At 41.6% G+C, this 19,238-nt stretch overlaps 1 protein-coding gene across 3 annotated transcripts in view; it reads right to left on the bottom strand.

Moving 5' to 3' along the window:
* Nucleotides 1-17,394: 17,394 nt before the first annotated feature.
* Nucleotides 17,395-19,238, bottom strand: part of Rora (RAR related orphan receptor A) — a 722,958-nt gene continuing 721,114 nt past the window's right edge. For all 3 annotated transcript variants that reach the window (XM_032909335.1, XM_032909336.1, XM_032909337.1), the window contains one exon: nt 17,395-18,390. In XM_032909335.1, coding sequence (XP_032765226.1) covers nt 18,226-18,390 — 165 coding nt within the window. In that variant the 3' untranslated portion in view covers nt 17,395-18,225. The remainder of the gene's footprint in view (nt 18,391-19,238) is intronic.

Genomic DNA, 19,238 nt, shown 5'->3' with positions numbered 1-19,238 from the left:
CGCGTGATGACGTCACTGGAGCGCCGGGGGAGGGGCCTGCGCGCGAATGCACACAGAGGACAGGCCACAGTGTTAAGAGACCAGGTAGACCCGACTGTGAGTTCAGGCTTCCCTAACTCTTATCCTAACTTAGTTTTTATGTGTGTGCTTGATTTTTTGTCTGTCTTAAAAATAGTGTCTCCAGTAGGCCAGGTTAACTTTAAACATCCCACGAAGTACAGCCAAGGCTAACCTTGAACTTCTCATCCTTGTGCCTCCACATCCTGAGTGTTGGGATTATAGACATACACCACCACACCCCATGTATACAGTGTTGGGAAGGGAACCTAGTCCTTTAGGATGCCCGGCAAGCACTCTACCAAGTTACATATTCAGCCTCTTTCATCAATTTTTAGTACATACTGCTGTGGAGTTTGGAAAGGTCTAAATAAGACAAAGAATGTAGCCGTATTTAGCGCACTACTCAACACATACTAGACCTTCATTACACCCAAATTCTCCACTCCACTCTCTGTCCCATTTTAGAGACGTGCCAATGTCTCCTAGCGGGCCTTCGTGTCTCTCACACTGTTCTTGCCACAATTCATTTAAAAAAAGAGATAGATTAAGCACATATATTTTCTCTTCGGTATTGAGTACACACGAAGGACCAAGACTAAATACTGGCTTTTCCAGAACTTTTGATCTTTGGGACTCCAAGTCATCTTGAGTAAACGGATCAAAAAAGAAAGCGACGAACCACTGAAAGTGTTACTGGGGCTGGAGAAAAGGCTCGGCGGTTAAGAATAATAAGTTGGGATTTAGCTCAGTGGTAGAGCACTTGCCTAGGAAGCGCAAGGCCCTGGGTTCGGTCCCCAGCTCCGAAAAAAAGAACCAAAAAAAAAAAAAAAGAATGCTTGTTGCTGTTTGTCCAGAGGACTCGAGTTCAGTTCTCAGCACCTACATCAGGAGGCTCACAAACATTTGTAATCCAGCTCCAGAGGATTTGGTACCTGCTGTTCTCTGTGAGTACCCACACACATGGGGGACACACATGTGGAGACACTTAAATAAAAATACTTTTCAGACTAGGTGTTGTGGCTAGGACCATAAACATCCCCCTTTTAAGTTTACTCATCTTAATCTTTCCCCACTTCCATTCACTTGAAGTCGTTTTCGTTCCCTCACTAACTGTTGTTTGCCTTTACTGGTGTTAGGGCTTCTTAGAAGCAGCAGATGCTGGTGAGCTTTCTTTCTTTTGATGTTGTTTTGTTTGTTTTTCGATTTTTTTTTAATCTTTGTTGTTTTGAGACAGAGTCTCATCATGTAACTAGCCTCAAACTCACTATGTAGCAGGATAGCTCTGAACGCAGAATCCTCCTGCCTGGGCCTCTTGACTCCTGGAAGTGTGTGCATAGGCATACACTAAGGTGCTCACTAACCTATATGTTTTGTTTGGGGAATTTAGTTGCTTTCACTCAAAGGTTTTACTGAAAGATACAGGTTGCCACTTTGTTGGTTTTACTCTAGCTGCTTTAGATACTTTTTGTTTCCCTCCAACTCATCTTCCTGATATGATGGTTACTTGTATGGACAATATCTGATCCTTTTCTGTTTCTCTTTTGTGTCTCTTCTATTAATATTACTGTTTTAGCATACTGTCAGGATGATATCTTTCTTTCACTTCTGAATACCCCATGAAGTATCCATTGTAAGGTTGGGTTGCTAGTCCCCACTTTCCTCAGTTTTTGCTTATCTTGGAAGTTCTTTGTTTCCCCTTCATTTCTGAAGGATAGCTTTGCTGAGTATAGTGATCCTGATTGGCAGTTGTTTTCTTTCAGGACTTGAAATATGTCATTCTGTGCTCTCCTTGCCTGTAGGGCTTTTGCTGAGAAATTTCCTCTTACTCTAACCAGGCTTCTATTAAATGTGATTTAGCGCTTTGCAGATTTTGCAGCTCTTTTCTGTCATGTATTTAGCTGTTTATTGATTGGTTATCGTTGCTGCTGTCCTGGGGATTTAACCCCGAGCCTTATGTATGCTAACCAGGCACTCTGAGCTAAAGCCCCAGTGCTCTTCTGTCCTTTTGACAGTAACTGTGGCTGTGTAACGATGAGGGTTCTTTCTGCTCATGTCCATGCCTTTCTGAAGCTAGGGAAGTTTTCTCCTAGCATTTCATCGTTCTACACATTTAAACTTTATTCTCTTGACTTGGGTATGGCAGTGATAGAAATGTTTGTCCCCCATTCAGTGCTGTCCCCCAAATCTTTTTTTAAAAAGATTTATTTATTTTATTTATATGAGTAGACTGTAGCTATCTTCAGACACACCAGAAGAAGGCATCAGTCCCATTATAGATGGTTGTGAGCCACCATGTGGTTGCTGGGAATTGAACTCAGGTCCTCTGCAAGAGCAGTCAGTGCTCTTAACCACTAAGCCATCTCTCCAGCCCATCCCTCAAATCTTGAATGTCCCCTTTCCTAGTTTGTCTGAATTTTATATTTTGAAAGGTATGTCTTTTTTAAGTTCTCACATTCTCTCTCCCACTTGATGTGCTCTGTAGTTGAGGCTTTCAAATGATTTTTCTAAAGTATATTTTTTTAAAATAAATTATTTTAGGTTTATGTGTCTCATTTAATGTGTATAAGTGTTTTTCCTGCATGTATGTCTGGGCAGCATGTGTGTGCAGTACCTGTAGGACATCAGAAGAGGGTATTATATTCCCTGAAAGTTGATCTATGAATGGTTGTGAATCACCATGTGGGTGCTGGAACAAATGCTCTTAACTGCTCCAGTCATTCTATTTTACACATGATCTTAGTCAAAAGGCCGAGAAGCGATCATTCTAATTTAACTTAATTTAATTTTACTTGTATGTTTGCACATGTATGTTATGTTATGGGTGTATGTACATACATAGTATGTATGTATGTGTATTATGTATATGTAGTATCAGATGCCAGAAGAGGGTGTTGGATCATCTTCAACTGGAGTTACAGATGATGGTGACGATGTAGAGGGCTCAGGTCCTCTACAAGAGCAACTACTGAGTGCTCTTAGCCACTGAGCCACCTCTCTAATCCTCAAGTGAACTTTTTAAAAGATCCACTCCCAATTTTAAGCATTTCTGTTTGGTTCTTGTTCAGAAGTGGTTTTTCACTTGATTTTCTCTTTCATATCTCACACAATCTTCCTAGCTCCACTTAACTGTGCTCTCTTGGGCTTCTTGGAGCTTTTTGAAGTTAGTCTACTGAATCCTTTACCAGGTGGTCCATTTGTGCTGTGCTCATGTCTAGCTTTCTCAAAAGCATATGGTCAAAGTGTGGGGACAGCAGCTACTGTGGGTGCAGGATGTCAAATCCTACCTACCAGTGTATCATGGACCTGGGGCAGCACTTTTCCCTCCTCAGTTCACTGCTTGCCTTCCATTGGTGGCCTTGGAGGGCAGGATCTTATAGGTTCATTCCTTTGGTTATCCCCTAATCAGTGGTGCAGTGGCCCTAAGGAGAGCAGGTGTTTCCTCTACAATGACATAATTGTTGCCATCTTGAAGCAGAGCATCTGTGATAATTAACAGACAGCTCTCTTTAGATTGGACCCATTAACATCCTCAGGTGTGTGGGTGGGAGGTGTGACTCATGTTGCCCCGCCCCCCTCCCGAGGTTATAAAAGTCAGAAGCACTCTCAGGGAAGAGATGATGCCTTGTGGAGTACCTGTTCCTCAGCGCTGTGAAGGCTTCCTCGTGCTCCAGCTTTCTCGTGATCCCGCTTCCTTTGGCTCATGAGCCTGTAAGTCTGGGTTCATCATACTGTAATTGGATGGGATCCCTTCTTTGGTTTTTTGTGTCTATTAAAAATAGATTCCTTAGGAAGAGTCCCACAAGAACCATGCTAGGTTGTAACAGTCATTAGGTTACCCCAAAGTTGGTTTGTGAGGCACCTACCCACTGACCAGTACAGGGCAATGTCTGTGGGGTTTCCGAGATGGGAATACATGAGGATCTCTGACCCTCAATGTAGTTCAAATTTAGACAATACGTACCACCTCAAGATGGCTTCCAGCTACAGCCTTGAGAAGCTGTTTGAATGAAGTCCTTGTCCAGAGTCAGAGCGCTGTGCTGACTGAGGTCTCCCACCATTTAACCTGTAAAGCCTGCAGGGCCCAGGAGACTCCTAGCTAGGGGCACCATGACCTTTGTTGGTTAAGTCTACTGGGACTCTCTCTTCCACTCTTTCTCTGCTGAGGGGCGCTTCCCACCCCAGCTCCAGAATGGCAAAGGCCAGGGGATTTTATTTCTCTATCTGTCTCTTACAAGATTCCCCTTTCCCACCATTGAGTCCAGGATTCTATCCTAGCTGCTCTTCTCACTGTGTACTAGGGACCCCTGTTGCTTTAGTATCTCCTTCTTGGAGGAGCAGGTGAGTGCTGGGAGCCTCTGTCAGGCCATCTTGCTCTTCCTGTGTTGGATCTTGAAGGGCGAGGACAGAAGTTGCTTCAGCTGTGTAAAAAGCCCTCCCCCTCCAGTGTAAAGCAGCACTGGATGTTGGGAAGGGAAGAAAAGTGGTTACCTTATGTAGGGGGAGGGAGGGGGAGTTCTGGAGTAGAAGGAGGATTGGAGCAAGGACTGTCTTTAAGATAGTAGCGAATTGGACTTTCTGGTTATTGAAAAACAACTTTGTGTAACAGATTCTTGAGCTGTAATCTACGTATCATTTTAGATTACATATCATAGCCCTTCATTTTTAACTGTATCATCAAGTGACTTGAAGTGAATGTATAGGGCTTGCAATCACGAACACTACCTTGTTTCAGGACACTTTTATTACTCCTGTTTTTGTGTCCGGTAGCACTCAATCCTTTCTAGCCTCAGCCCTACGACAATCATGAATTTCATCTTTGTGTGTTTGCCTTGCCTGGATATTCCATACAAACAGGGTGGTCCAACACATGATCTTCTGTGCATACTCTCTCAGGGCTTCTAGGATTTGCCCACGCTGCTGTAGTAATCCATTGCTTTTTGTAGGTAGTAGTTCACTTATGAACAGATCCAAATATGCTTATTCAACATCTGTGACTGGAGGCGGTTTCCACTTTGGGGAGAGTATGAAAAATGTTGCTATGAACATTGAGCGTCTTTGCGAGACCTTTGTGGTCTTGTTTCGCTTGAGTAGATCCCTAGGCAAGGCATTGCCTACTAGTATGAGAAATTACCTGAGTAACCCTTTAAGGATTTGCCAGATCATTTTCCAAGTTAATTGTACCATTGTTTTTTCTGCACTTTGAAGCAGTGAAAGCCTCAGCTTTCTATTAAATTCTGCCAAACTTCAGGACAGACTCCTAAGTTGAGTGAGCCCATTTGACTTTGGAATAATTGACAAGAGTCTATATTTGTTTTGTGTTTGTACAGTGGTTTTTATTGGGCCAGAATTTTGATGATGGCAGTCGTTACTAGGTGTATATTTCTTCTTGCAGACCAAATGAAGGCAGAAATAGACAAAATCCTGTCCCCTTAACCTCATCAGGTCTCAGGCATTTCCAGAACCCCTCAGGTAACGAGCTTCCTTTGTTGATGTGGAGCGAAGTAGGCTTTGGGAATTTATAGTTTGATAAACACTTCACTCAGTGAATTGCCCCACGAATCACTAGTCATCCGTAAGGTACTCTGGATGTGGGAGTCCAGAAATAGTCCCAAAATAAAGATGTTTGGTTTAGAAATGTGAGGATATGTTGCTAGTAACAGTTTGCATAAATCTGGCTTTTCAATAAAGTGGTATTTTCAGAGTGTGTGTGTGCGCGCGTGTGAGTAATCCATCATGCAATCAACACAGTATATACTGTGGCTCAGGGGCAGTGTCAAAAAGCCTGCAGAATTTCATACTTGGTGTTTAATGTTTTCTACAGCATGTTTCACTATGTTCTGTATTATGTGGGCCCTGGGCAGAACAAAAGGGACCCCAAAATAATTGCTCATTGGAATGGTGATCTTTTCTGCGTGTGCCTAAATGTCTCAGAGAAGTTGATTGCAACAGCTAATTTTGAAAATGAATGAAGCATTTCCTCTTTGTCTTTAGGATCTGTGAGTGTTTTACTAGAAGGACAGGCTAACAATGTTAGAAGCTGCAGGGTGGAGCTGGTTCACAGCCACAATGAGTTAGGCTAGTAGTAAAGACAATGCCTTCTAAATGAAAAATAATGGATAGGGCTGAAGAGTTGGCTCAGCGGTTAACAGCACTGACTCCTCTTCCAGAGGTCCTGAGTTCAAATCCCAACAGCCATATGGTGGCTCACAACCATCCGTAATGGAATCCGATGCACTCTTCTGGTGTGTGTCTTAAGACAGCTACAGTGCACTCATATGAATAAAAATAAATAAGTCTGTAAAATGTATGTTCTCAAATGCTGGCTTTAAAAAATAAATAAATAATAATTGATAAAGCAACTTCTCCTCCCCAAAGGGAAAGTCATCTGAGGGTAGAAATGTAATCCCAGAATTCCCTCAAGTGGACGGGAACATGTGGTTCCTGAGAGGTGACTGTGTTTTATTGGAATCAATGAGAGAAAGAGAAAATTCAGAATACAATTAAATTCAGAGACACCACTTTTAACTGTTTCTAACACCAGAAGTCATTGATGCCAGAACAAGGCAAACTCCTCAGCCCACAGCTGGAGCCAATCTCTGAGCAGGAGGCCTCTGCACCTCCCGGGGGGGGGCATGGAAGTGTGGGGGCGTGGGGGTGAGGCTGGCATGGGGTTCAGGAGGAATCTCTTATAGTTGTCGTAGGTAAAAATAATTGTCCACGTTTATGGACTTCAGCGTGATGTTTGGATCAAGGTGTTAGCATTAAGTCGAACTAATGAGCTTGTCCATCATTTTGAAGTTTGCTCATTTGTGTTGGTAATGATCAAATCCTCTTATTTCTCTTTTTTGGCACTCATATTGCATGGCGTTTTATTTTTATAGAACAGAAATTTACATTTCCTTAAGAAGGATCCTTGTTGGGAACAGCCGAAGGCCCACTAACCTAGTATCCCTCAAAAGATACAATCAGTCAAACCATTCATAGCGTAATTAGGTCACAAGATTCTCAAGATGTGGCTGATTGGCTATAGACTAAAGTTCTGTGGTTTTTTTTTTTTTTTTTTTGACATTTTTTCTTTTATTGGATATTTTTTTTAATTTACATTTCAAATGTTCTCCCCTTTTCCAGTTTCCCCTCCAGAAAACTCTCTCTCCCTGTTTCTATGAGGGTGCTCCCCCACTCACTCACTCACTCACTCCCATCTCCCTACCCTGGTATTCCCCTACATGGGCCATTGAGCCTTCACAGGGCTAAGGGCCTTTCCTCCCACTGATGCCTGACAAGGCCATCCTCTGCTACATGTGCTGCTAGAGCCATAGGTCCATCCCTGTGTACTCTTGGGATGGTGGTTTAGTCCCTGGGAACTCTGGGGGATGCAAAGTGTTGTTACCAGTTGTAGTTGCCCTACTGCTTGCTACAACATTATCACAGGAGAACGTTCTCTTCCTAATCTAATTGTATTTTGGGACCCATTTACTCATCCTTTTTACTTTTACTGTCCTTTCGCTAGTGGCCTCTGTGACCTTAATATTGATTTTGGTTGGTGGCATTGAATACCACTAGACCACATCTCCAGACTTGTGTTAAAAAGAGAGGATGCCAAGGTGCTGTACCCAGTACAGCAGGGGCTTCCCTGGCACCATGGACTCAGCCTGGCATTTTCACAGGCCTTGGGAGAAACTGAGACCCTTGGTCCCTGTGCACTTGAGCTGTGTGCACATTAGATTTCTACACTGGGAAGCTTCTCAGCTTCATTTTTTCTGGAGGTCGGGGAGCCTAGTGATTCCAACCAGACACTAAAACATTCCTGTGAGCAGGCTTTACTGGCTGGTCAGTGGCTGCTGCTTTTGCTTTCTTTCCTAGCGTTTATTCCTGACCTGAATTTGCTCTCCTTTCTGCCTTTCCTGTTTGATCATTATAAGGAGAAGTCTAAGAAATTCTTTTTATATTCCATCTGAGTGGTCTCATGGACCCAGGAATTAATTGTCTCAAGCAGAAGGAACGGCTTTGGATGAGACCTAGAGGTGAGACGGGTTATGATTGTGAACTTTGTAGTTAACTCTCAGCTTCCTGAGACAGCAGAAGGGAGGAGTTGTAGTTGTACAGGGCAGTGTTGTAAGACAGCCAAGTGCACGATCTTTCCCTCTTTGTTTATGTAATGGGAATAAAAAGATGGGGGATGATTTTCTTACATGAAATCAAATTTCAGACCAGGTCAGATATTTATGGAACATCCCTTACTTATAAAAATTCTTAGAGTGTTTTGTGTGTGTGTGTGTGTGTGTGTGTGTGTGTGTGTGTGTCAACACACAAAGACACTGTATTCTGGCTTCAGGATATTTTAAAATATGCATACGTACTCAACAGCTGAAGCAGGAGGATTGCAGGGAGCCCAAGACTGTCCTGGGCCATATGTCAAACAAACAAAACCCCACACCTTAAAGTGCTTGCCACTTCAGCATAAGGACCTGGGTTTGGTACTAAATATGAACACACGATTCTTGATGTGACTTGTGGTACACATTTGTTATCCCAGTGCTGAGGAGGCAGGGACAGAGGATCCCTGGGGCTCTCTGGCCACTCAGCCTAGTCTACTTCATGAGGCCCAGATCCCACTGAGGAACAGACACACACACACACTTATACATTTACACTCCCTAAGAGGTTTTTGATATTATTCTAAAAATCACAATAATTTTGTTGTACCATTAAAATGATGTGATACTCATACTTATCAGCTGTTCAGTTAGGAAAGTATACAGTGCCAGCCGGTAAGGAAGAAATGAGAGACAAGTGTTCCATTAGAAGCTGAAGTTTTATTATAGGATAATAGCACACAAAGCACATCTAAAATTGATGTGTTCAATGCACTTTTAATAAAGGTACTGTAATGTTAAAGGTACAGTTTCTAAGTACAATATAACAACATCCATATTAGAATGAAAATTGGAGTATTTAAAAGACAACATTAAATCTCTCTTTTTTTTTTTACAGCTTGTATTTACAAAATGAATCAAAATATTTTTTCTTTAAATTCAGGACTCAATAAAATAAACAGCTGGGAATAAGCGATCTACGACTGTAGAGAGAGGACTGTGAAAAGAAAACCCAATGTCAGTGAAAAGTGGGATGAACCTCTAAGAAAGATCATTAGCAAAGTTTAGGTCCGTACTATGGTTCTTAGGAATCCCGTAAATGGTTTGCATTTCTAGTGTGACAGAGAAAGAAGCTTTACATCCTGTACACAGAAGAGACAGCGTCTTAGCTACAGGCTCAGCATTGCTGCTTCCAGACTTTCATGACTACGCACAGCAGGCCAGTCTTGTCACTCGTAGAGTTGTGTGACATTTGTGTGCTGGATCCTGGAGACCCACACACAAGGAGACTCAGCGTTTCATGTCCTCCAGGAGGACAGTGTGACTCTTAGACTTGTTTATAATGGTTAACTGTAAGACATTGCATGCTTGATCCGTTTGCCAAAAACACCCTGGTTTGGGGAGTGTTTTAGTTGTGGGCACACCTGTCATTTTAAACAGTTATCTAGTGTTGACATTTGCTGGCCATGTGCAAGTACAAAGAGAGAAAAATCACTGCCCTAGGGAAGCTTGGGATACTAAACTGTGCAAAAAAAAAAAACAAAAAAACAAAAAAACAAACCAGTCAATCGATCCATCCATCAATCAAACAAAAGTTTCAATCTCTCTTCAAGCTAGACAGTTAAGGAATGGCATGATTGCATTAAAAGAGATTTCTCTCTAAATTGTAACAAATTCACTTTAAAAAGTCAATTGTTATCATCAACTTTCATTAACCACCTGATTGCATTGAAAAATCAAGGGGATAGCAATAAAAATGGAGACTGTCCAGCATGGTGGGTAAGGATGCAGTGGGATGCATGGGGTTCACTAATTGTGACTTGAGAAATTATCACCTTCAGTTACAAAAAGTGCAATAAACAGAAACGTTTGCTCTATGTTTATAAATTGCTCAAAAATCTTTGCTAAAGATCTTACAAATTCAGTAATATTACAGAACAATTCTAATCAATATTTAAGAAGGCTAATTACATCCTTAGTGAGATATTTGATGTACAACTTTAACAATGCCAATCACTCTTGGGGAAAGATGTCAGAGTGTTTACTCAGCTCATCATTAAACAAGTTTTAAAGCAAAGGTCCTCCACTCAGTTCACAGAACTGGTTGTCATATTAGAACATCGTCCCTTGTTGAATTTACATTTAGCCCAATGTATATGCTTATACATCTTGTGATTCAGATGAGGTGAATGGCCTAGGGTCCTAGCAATCTTCCATGAATATTCCACATATTATCTATACGAGAAGTTAAATGTACAGTCCAGTCAGGTGCCAATTACAGAGTTCCCAGTAAGGGAAGAAAGGATTTCTCCACTGAACAAGATTGTTGCTTTGGGATCAAGGCCCGTCAAATTATTTTTCAGCTCAGGAGATGTGATGAGCTGAGCAACACACTGAAATAAATGGTAACAGTTTTCGATATCTATATTTATGAACAAATTTACCCAACAGATGTCAAATATCCACACTAAGGAAGTAATTTTATCCTAATTAAATACACTCTAGAATAATTTATATAATGATATTATGTATTTAAAGAGAAAAGCATGTCCCAAATCTAGCACTCTGATACAGTTGCCAGTTGGGTACAGGTAGATATATATATAGATATATATATATGTATATATATACAAATATATAGTTATACTCAGTGAAATTAACAAGACCCAAAGGTGGTTTTGTCTAGGAATAAAAGGGATTTTTTTTTTGTTCACAAAAGTAACTTATCTAGCACCACACATCAGAAAAACACAAAAATAGCACACTCTAGTTCTAAACAGCTATGTCTAAAATAGATTATATAGGAAAACCAGTATTACACAGCATATTGTGGATTTGATAAACAGATAAATATTTGCACTGAGTAGGCTGTTTATAATATAACATCTTCTTATCTATACAGAACGAAAGCCAGAAAGTTAACTGTATAGAGGTGTGCAGAACAACATTAAATATTATGACTCAAAAGCAGGGTGAAGGTAAATTTGAAAGAAGAGTAGGAGAGAAAATGTGTACAGGCCGTTACCAGTTCTTAAGTTAATAGTAAATAAGGAATCTGTTGCTTGAGTTGAAGAAAGCAGTAAACAAGAGATTGCATTTACATGCAGATGTCTAAAATTTGTAGTTTTTAAAGTCTATGCACAAAAGTCATCTGTTTTATTGCTTGACATTCAGTTATGGCTAGATTATTTAACCTATTTTTTTTTGTACTTTGGAAACAAGTATATTGTTAAAGGTGCCATAAAAATGGACAACATTGAAAACGGTTTGTAAATAAACCACCCAACACTGCAGTTCTTTACAGATTAAAAGCCTTGTCTGGGGTTTGTCGTAAGTTCAATATATTTAAACTGGGAAAATATGTTGTAGCTTGAAGCCTCCCATTGGCCCAAACATCCAATACAAAAACTTGTCTCCGCAAAAGGAGCACGCAGACAGTACAGGTACACTTAAAGAAGCACGCAGATAATACAGGTACACTTAAAGAAGCAGCCAGCTAATGTCCTACTGTCTAAAACAGCCACCACTGTTGTAGATGAGATTTCAAACCATTATGATGAAGCAGAGACTTGGGGATTCAGGAAGATGTATACAGTACGTACAGATTGTGTGTGTGTGTGTGTGTGTGTGTGTGTGTGTGTGTGTATGAAGTCGTAGTCACTATATTGCTCAAGAAGTATCTGCATTTACCTGTGCACTGTGTTGAGTGATTATCATTAGTTACTCCTCCACACAAGTCATAATGAATGAGAGGGCTCACACAGGAACACTGGAGAGAAGCCTGCTGTTCTAGGGGAACAATGCAAGGACATGCACAGCCCATAAAGCCAAACAGCTACCTGGCTGGCATTAGCTTCTAGAAGGACCAAAGAAAAAGCATAGGACAGCTCATGCGGCAAAACACACTGGATGTAAACAGAGAACACGAATCTCTTCCAAACATTCATCTCCACTCTCCACACTAGACCCTGGGAAAAGGTTTCTATTTGGATCAAATATTCTGTCACCCATTTACAAGTAAGTAAGCGACTCGAATAGTGTTTATTGCTCTAAGTTCTGAGGCTGTGGTCGAGCATGCTCTGCCCCCATTCATGATGGCTTCCTGGTATGAAGCCAGTCTTCCTGCTTGTTTAAAAAATAATAATTTGAGAGTCTGACAGACTGATCACATACAAGCACGCACAGGTGCAGGGCTTGCGCGCATGCGCAGACACACACAGAAGTGCAGCCAATCACTTTTGAAGACACTGATAGCTGGTCTTCGCGTTAGTTAAACAGCAGTGGGATGGTCCCTATCATCAGAGCCGATGGAAGCATTTCATGCATTAGTGTTTAGGGAATACAAGGACCAGCATGACAGAGAGCAACAGTTGACCAGAATTTGATTGTGGCAACTGCATTTCTGGGCACATATCTGATCCACAGTACAAGGCCGCTGTTGTAGGGTTCTATACCACAGCTTTTTGAGTTGTTAGTGGCCCTGTGATGGTGTGTAAGAATGTCTATCATATGTGCATGTGTATGCATGTATGGGAGATAAAGGGGGAAGAGGGAGATTTCTGTCACCTACACTCAAAACAAGGTGTGAGGTATCACTGTCACCTGATGGACAGATTTCCCATACCTCAAGTTTGCTTACTGTAATAAGAAGCTATGGAATTCTGCCAAGTGTGTGCTATGGGGCAAGAGGCTCAGAACCATTAGTTACAATGAGCTTCTCTGGCTTGATGGAAAGTGGTGTATGGGACCGTCTGCACTAACTGGTTCTGAGCTGAGACTCCCTTAAACTAAAGCTATGCCACGCAGGGACAGATCTGTCTTTAAATGGCAGCTCTTCAGGAAAACAAACAATGCCCCCCACCACAAATCAAAAATGCTAGGGATGCAGAATAGGGATTGTTCTGCACAATGGGGGTTTGGTTTGCCCCTGGAGAATACAGTGAAATACCCCTCTGTTTTCTAGCGCTGAAGGACTCTGTTGTGGGCCACCGCACTGATAGGTAGGTCTTCCTGCTGATTTAAAAAAATTTAAATTCATAACACATAGAATGTGAAATTGTTTACAGATGCGTTTCACAGGAGCATTTGAATTATGAGGGGACAGCAGACAGGCTGTCACTCCCGGATTCATCTTCCATTCACACAGCCTCAGGAGTTAACGTGTTTTGAAACACAGGAATTTTGAACTCAACAAGATGAGACAGTGAAGAATTCACACAGACAGACAGACAGACAGACACTTCTCTACAGTTCGCTTGTGCCTTGGAGGGATACTGTTACCATCGTTGTTTTTAATAGTAAAACCACAATTTGTCCCAGTCCACTGGCCACCCTGTTTTAAGAGTTTTAGAAGTTCCCTGAGCACAGTGTTTCTGACTCTCAGCCCCCACTCCAGACAACAGGGCTCTGTCCTTGACACCAAGATGGATTGTCATTCACAGTAAGTCAACCATAAGGTGCTTATCATCATCATCATCATTATTTACCCTTTTGTGTTCCACCAGTCAGCACAAAGAACTGTCAGAAAATAGCTTTTTATTATTATTATTATCATTTTAAAATAATAGTACTGGAAAGACATGACTCAAACAATCGGTGTTTGAAACAGTGGCTTTAGGCTGATTATCTGGCTGCCTCTCAACAATAACAAGTGATTCGATCGACATTCCGTAGCCAAAAAAAAAAGAAGGAAAATAAGTCAAAAAACAAAGTAAAAAAAAAAAAAAAAAAAAACAAAAACCAAAACCAAAACAACCCAACAACTGTACAAATATGTGTTTTTCCCTGAGGGATCAAAGTACACCGGCAAGTGCTCTATGTACAGATATTGCACTAGGTAAGAATTAAAAGACGTGTGCAAACAAGCAACAGGAGAGACGCTTGCATCCTACGGAAACCACCTCAGCAAGGCTTCTGCTAAGTTGCTTTGCATTTTGGAATGTCGGAACACAAACAGCCATCCCTTAGTCTACAACAAAAAAAACCACGCACATCTACTATGGCACATTCAATGAAATAAAAAGTTTTCCAAAGACAGATAGGCAAATTCCATCAAGAAAATAATACAAAGTTTGTTTGTTTGTATTTTTTTTTTTAGAAAATTACATTACTTTCTTTCTTTGTTTCACATTACAAAATCTTTTTTTTTCTTTACACAAATCACATTTTATTGCAGGAATATTTCTAGTGCCATCAAATATTTATAGAAGGGTTAAAAAAATAGAAGTCTCTCTAGAGTGGTCCAGACAAGGCTTTGTATAGAATAAATCATTTTTTTCCATCTTCTAGTTTTGATTTATGCATTTTGAATACATTTTCTTTTCCATTGACACTTAGTAGCCTAGAAGCGGTCTAACATACACACTTCATACACACAAAAGACACACACACACACACACAGGCAAACATGCTCCTTCCTCCCCTGACCCTCAGCCCACCCCCATCCACTCACAGAGATCTGGTATCCACTGGCTAAAGAACAACCAAACTTAGAAGCAGTGTCTTAAGTCATGTTTTCCTAAGTTAGGAAGGGTGAATCAGGATGTTAAAGACTTTGGGGAAAAACAAATCCATGGATTTAACACAAATTAGAATACTGAGTGCTTTCAAAACAAAACAAAACAAAAAACCCAAACTCATAGCCATAGCACAATCTATGGTCTGTCCAAAAAGTGCTTTCCACTGCACTTTGGGTTTCTCTGTGGCCAAGGCCTGTTTCTCATGATGTCCTGGATCATTTGCATATCACAGTAACAACATTCGGATTTTGTACAGAAGCATCATTCACCTTCTATAGGAAAAGGTTACCTGATGGTGCTCTTGCAGCCGAGCGGACAATAAGGTTCAGTCCCCAGGAGGCTGGGGAGCCTTTTAAGCTCAGGCAACTTTAATGACATGAACGACTAAGCCTCAAGATCCTGTGCCATCAACCGCCTTGTGGCACTACATGATCAGGAAGAAGAAAAGAAATGCCAAAGTTTTACATCCTGTTCTGGACTCCCTGGGACTCAACTTAGGTACAAGTCCTAGTCAGTTGTCCTCTCAGCTCCTCAGAGCATGCCTGGCTCTCCAGCTCCACCCCTCCCGGAAGCCATCATGCTGCTCTCTCCTGGTGTGTTGTAAAGCAATGTCACCATGGCACGGTACTGAGATTAGAGTATCTTGTGTTTGTGTCTGCATTAGGTACATACAGAATCCTTCCTGGGAAAATGAATTTCTCTGAAGTTCAATATCACGCTCTCGCTCTCTTTCTCACACCCTTAGAGACGCTCAGCCAGCTCTCCTTAGTCACACATGGACACTGGGATTGGGTTCAGTTGCTCTTTAGTGCGATAGCACCTGAGGCTGGTCATATGCAGAAAGCTTTGGTTAAAATGAAGTTAATATACTTTACTAAATCTATCCCCAAATTTAGTGAATCTGACTAAACAAGAGAGGAAAAACAAAACCCAAACCCAAACCTCACACCATTCCCTCACACAGGAGAAACGACAGAAAAAGGGCAAATAAATAACAAAACCGTACTCTCTTCAAAATATAAATACTATTAATCTTTAAAGGAACTATGTTTAAATAAAATTTTGATTTACCCCTTCTTGCCCAAATATAAATACTATATGCTGACCACTAACCTCTCCATATAAACACATAAAATTTTCTATGCTTGTAAGCAATTTAAGTAAATATCACTCCCCTGTTTATGGTTAAACCCTTACTATGTTTTTGAAAAAAAATTAGATGTTATTTAGGCTTCCCCCACACATTTCTGTACAAATAATTCCTTCCTACTTTCCAAGTCCCTCAGTAAATAAGGCAGAAAGTCAGTGAAGTTAAAGATTGTGAAGTGCTCTGGGAAGCTGGCCCTGGGAACCCATCAGACGGACATCAGCAGGAGCAGAAATGATAACAAAGGAGTCAAGGAGGACCCTATTGGCAGAGGAAGCATCTGGGTGTTCATAAAAGTGCCCCCTGTTCCTTGTGCCATGGAAGATGTCCCTTTTTTTTTTCTACAGATATGGTCTTTGATGTCAGACCAGTATCTTGTGACCAAAGTTATCTCCTAAATGCCTAAATTCTCAAAAGAGCACTTGGTTTTAAGAATTTCTTTTTTACGTTTTTCTCTTACTCTGTGTGTGTGTGTGTACGTACGTGTATACACGTGCGCGTGCACGTGTGCGGGCACGTGTGTGTGTGTGTGTGTGTGTGTGTGTGTGAGTGTGCATGTGCGTGTATGTGTGTATACATTTGTGTCCACAGAGGCCAGAAGGGGATACTGAAATCTTGGGGCTGGAGTGACAGGCTTTTGTGAGGTGCCTGATCTGCTTGCTGGGTTCCAGGCTTTGGTCCTCTGATAGAGCAATAAGCACTCTTGACCACTGAACCATCATCTCTGTAATCCCAGGGCACTTGGTCTTAAAATATGCATACCTATGAACATAAGAAAGCTTCTTCCTCCTTCCACTGGGGATTATCTTTTTTTAAAAAAATGCAAAATGAATCAATACCTCAACACTTCTACCTGAACACAAAAGCCAAACTATCTTTATATATTTAATAAAATAAGTTACAGTCCACAGTTTTCTAGTAAGGTACACAAATGTCTGCAGCTGGCACTGCCTCCACTCGGGAGGCAGATCTTAAACACAGAACCAGGTTCAACACTGTCTCCCTCCCTCTTCATCCACCATCTACCCAAAGCAGAGAACAGCAGTCTAGAATCTGGGACAGTTAATCTAGGGTCGGTTTACCCTGAGGTGACTTCTTAGGGCTCCCAATGCCAAGAACACAAGACATTCAACGAATGCTTCATGTGGGGTGTGTGTCTGCTCCAGGTAGAATCTTTGGGTCCTTCTTCTAAATAAGAGCTGGAATCCAGTAAATATTCTGGCTGCTAATTTGAAAGCATCAGAACTGCAAGTTGATGCTATGTCCCTGTGACTACTGACTTAAGTGAGCCTCTCCTCCTTTCCCTCCCAAAGGTAGCATTTTAAAAACTTAACAAAAAATAAAATAAATAAAAATGCACACATGGTTTAAGCCCCACAGCACCAGACACTCCTTCAACTCTGGATGAAGCGTAAACACACCCATTCTCAACTGCATGCACAACGAAGTGTGGTTTAGGGAGCAGTCCCTTACTAATTCCAAATTTACAGGTGGGGAAAAAAAATCCAACATGTTCATTTCTGGATATGACCAGCCAGTCTTTTAAAAGTAATATTTTTTTGTCTTTGTTTCTTTTTTGTAAACAGCAGCATAAATACCTCCCGACGTTCCTTCCAAGCCTTCTCAGCTAAACTTGTGTTTCTGGTGTACATGCGACACGGCGACAGTGAACACGCTAGCATTTAATTTAAAGGAAAACAAAAAGGTGCAAACGGAAAGTGCCTTATCAATTCAACAGGAAAAGCTACGCCAGTCACTACATTTTATATTAATTAAAACAATATATAAACAATATCTCTTTAGCTATATATAGTCTTCATGCCCATTTACCCTGTGTAATATATTATAATGCTATTGTTGCGAGCGCTTATGGAGCCCCTTTCCACGCCATCCTGCTGACCGGCAATAATCGGTGAGAGAAACAAAAAAACCTTCCTTCATGACACAGAAAAGCAAGCTGTGCAAAGTAACGCCGCAACTCCGGCCATACACACCGGGGTCACCGATTAACGCTGGACTCTGCTGTTACCCGTAAGTCTGTGGGCAGTGAGCTGTAAGAAAAGGGGCTCCTCCGACCGTAGTACCCTCCTCCTGTTATATGCCGAGGTCAACCGCTCTAGAAGTTGAGACAGAAAAAGGGTCCACATCTGTAGGCATAGTGGAAATCATATGCGTGAGCAAAACAAGTTCAGCTTTTATTGGTTTTGATTGTTTCCCCTTTGTGCCTGAACCCCGGTCACCACAAGATGTCTGTGCAGTGTGTTGGCGCTCCAGGGCTGTGCAGGGCCATAGAAAGTGTCTCAGTTAAATTTGTCTTCGTTGTTACTGTTTTATTTCCTCTCTTATTTTTCTCTTACTTTCCTGTTTGTACTCCAGATGTTCTAGAAGTGCCCGGGTGCTACATTTACCCATCGATTTGCATTGCTGGCTCAAATTCTGAAGTGAACAATTCCTTGTATAACGGAGGAAAATGGAGTCGCACAATGTCTGGGTATATTGCTTTAAATGCCATTAGCTTTTCTGTATGTCGTCCGCATAGGGCTCTTAACGTAGACACCTTGCATATTAGCTGTAAGCGGGAGAAAGGACAGGATGTCAGGGGAGGGCAGTCAGGAGAGTAAAAACCAAGGAGTCAGGGTGACCTCCACAACACTGCTTGTCATGGTGAGGCACACTTGATGCTGCCTCAGCTTCCAGTGAGGGGAGAGATAAATGGTGATCTTGTGTCAGAATGCTTGGATTAGACCAAATACATTTTGAAGATGAAGAATTTAACCCAAGGAGGTATTCTTGCTCCTCCCCTCCCCTAGTGCTAGAGCCCAGATGAGGTTCTAGATCCCTCCCTGTTTCAGGGTGCACCATCTGGAGCCCCACTGGCTAGCTCTGTGGGAAAGGAAGAGGTCTGCAGATGGAGAAGTAGGTGAGTGGCAGCCCTGGTCACAAAGGCCCTACAGCCGGAGAGAGAGGAGTGCCTATTAAAGACTGTATGAGAACGAGTGTGAGTCAATTCTTTTGTTTTAGTTTTTAAAATTATCTCTCTCTCTCTCTCTCTCTCTCTCTATATATATATATATATATATATGTACATATATATGTATATGTGTGTATGTATATACATACATACACACACACACACACACACACACACACACACACACACACACACACAGTGTGTGTGTGTGTGTGTGTGTGTGTATGTAGGTCAGAGGGCAACTTCTTACTATCCTGTGGGTCCTGGGCGTCAAACTCAGATCACCTCGCTAGTGCCCTGAGCCTCTTTAGCCCTCTCCCCGGACTGTGTGAGTGAATTCTACGGGCAAGCCACTCAGGGTCTCAGGAGATGAGCATCTAGCAGCTGAAGGTGACAGCAGTGACCTGCAAAGGTGTGTGTAAACTCTGCTGCACTACACAAAGGCC

This window comes from Rattus rattus, chromosome 8, assembly GCF_011064425.1.
Source record: "Rattus rattus isolate New Zealand chromosome 8, Rrattus_CSIRO_v1, whole genome shotgun sequence".
NCBI classification, from domain to species: Eukaryota; Metazoa; Chordata; class Mammalia; order Rodentia; family Muridae; genus Rattus; species Rattus rattus.
The sequence above is the reverse complement of the archived record's forward strand: the minus strand, read 5'-3'. Positions and strand labels throughout refer to the sequence as shown.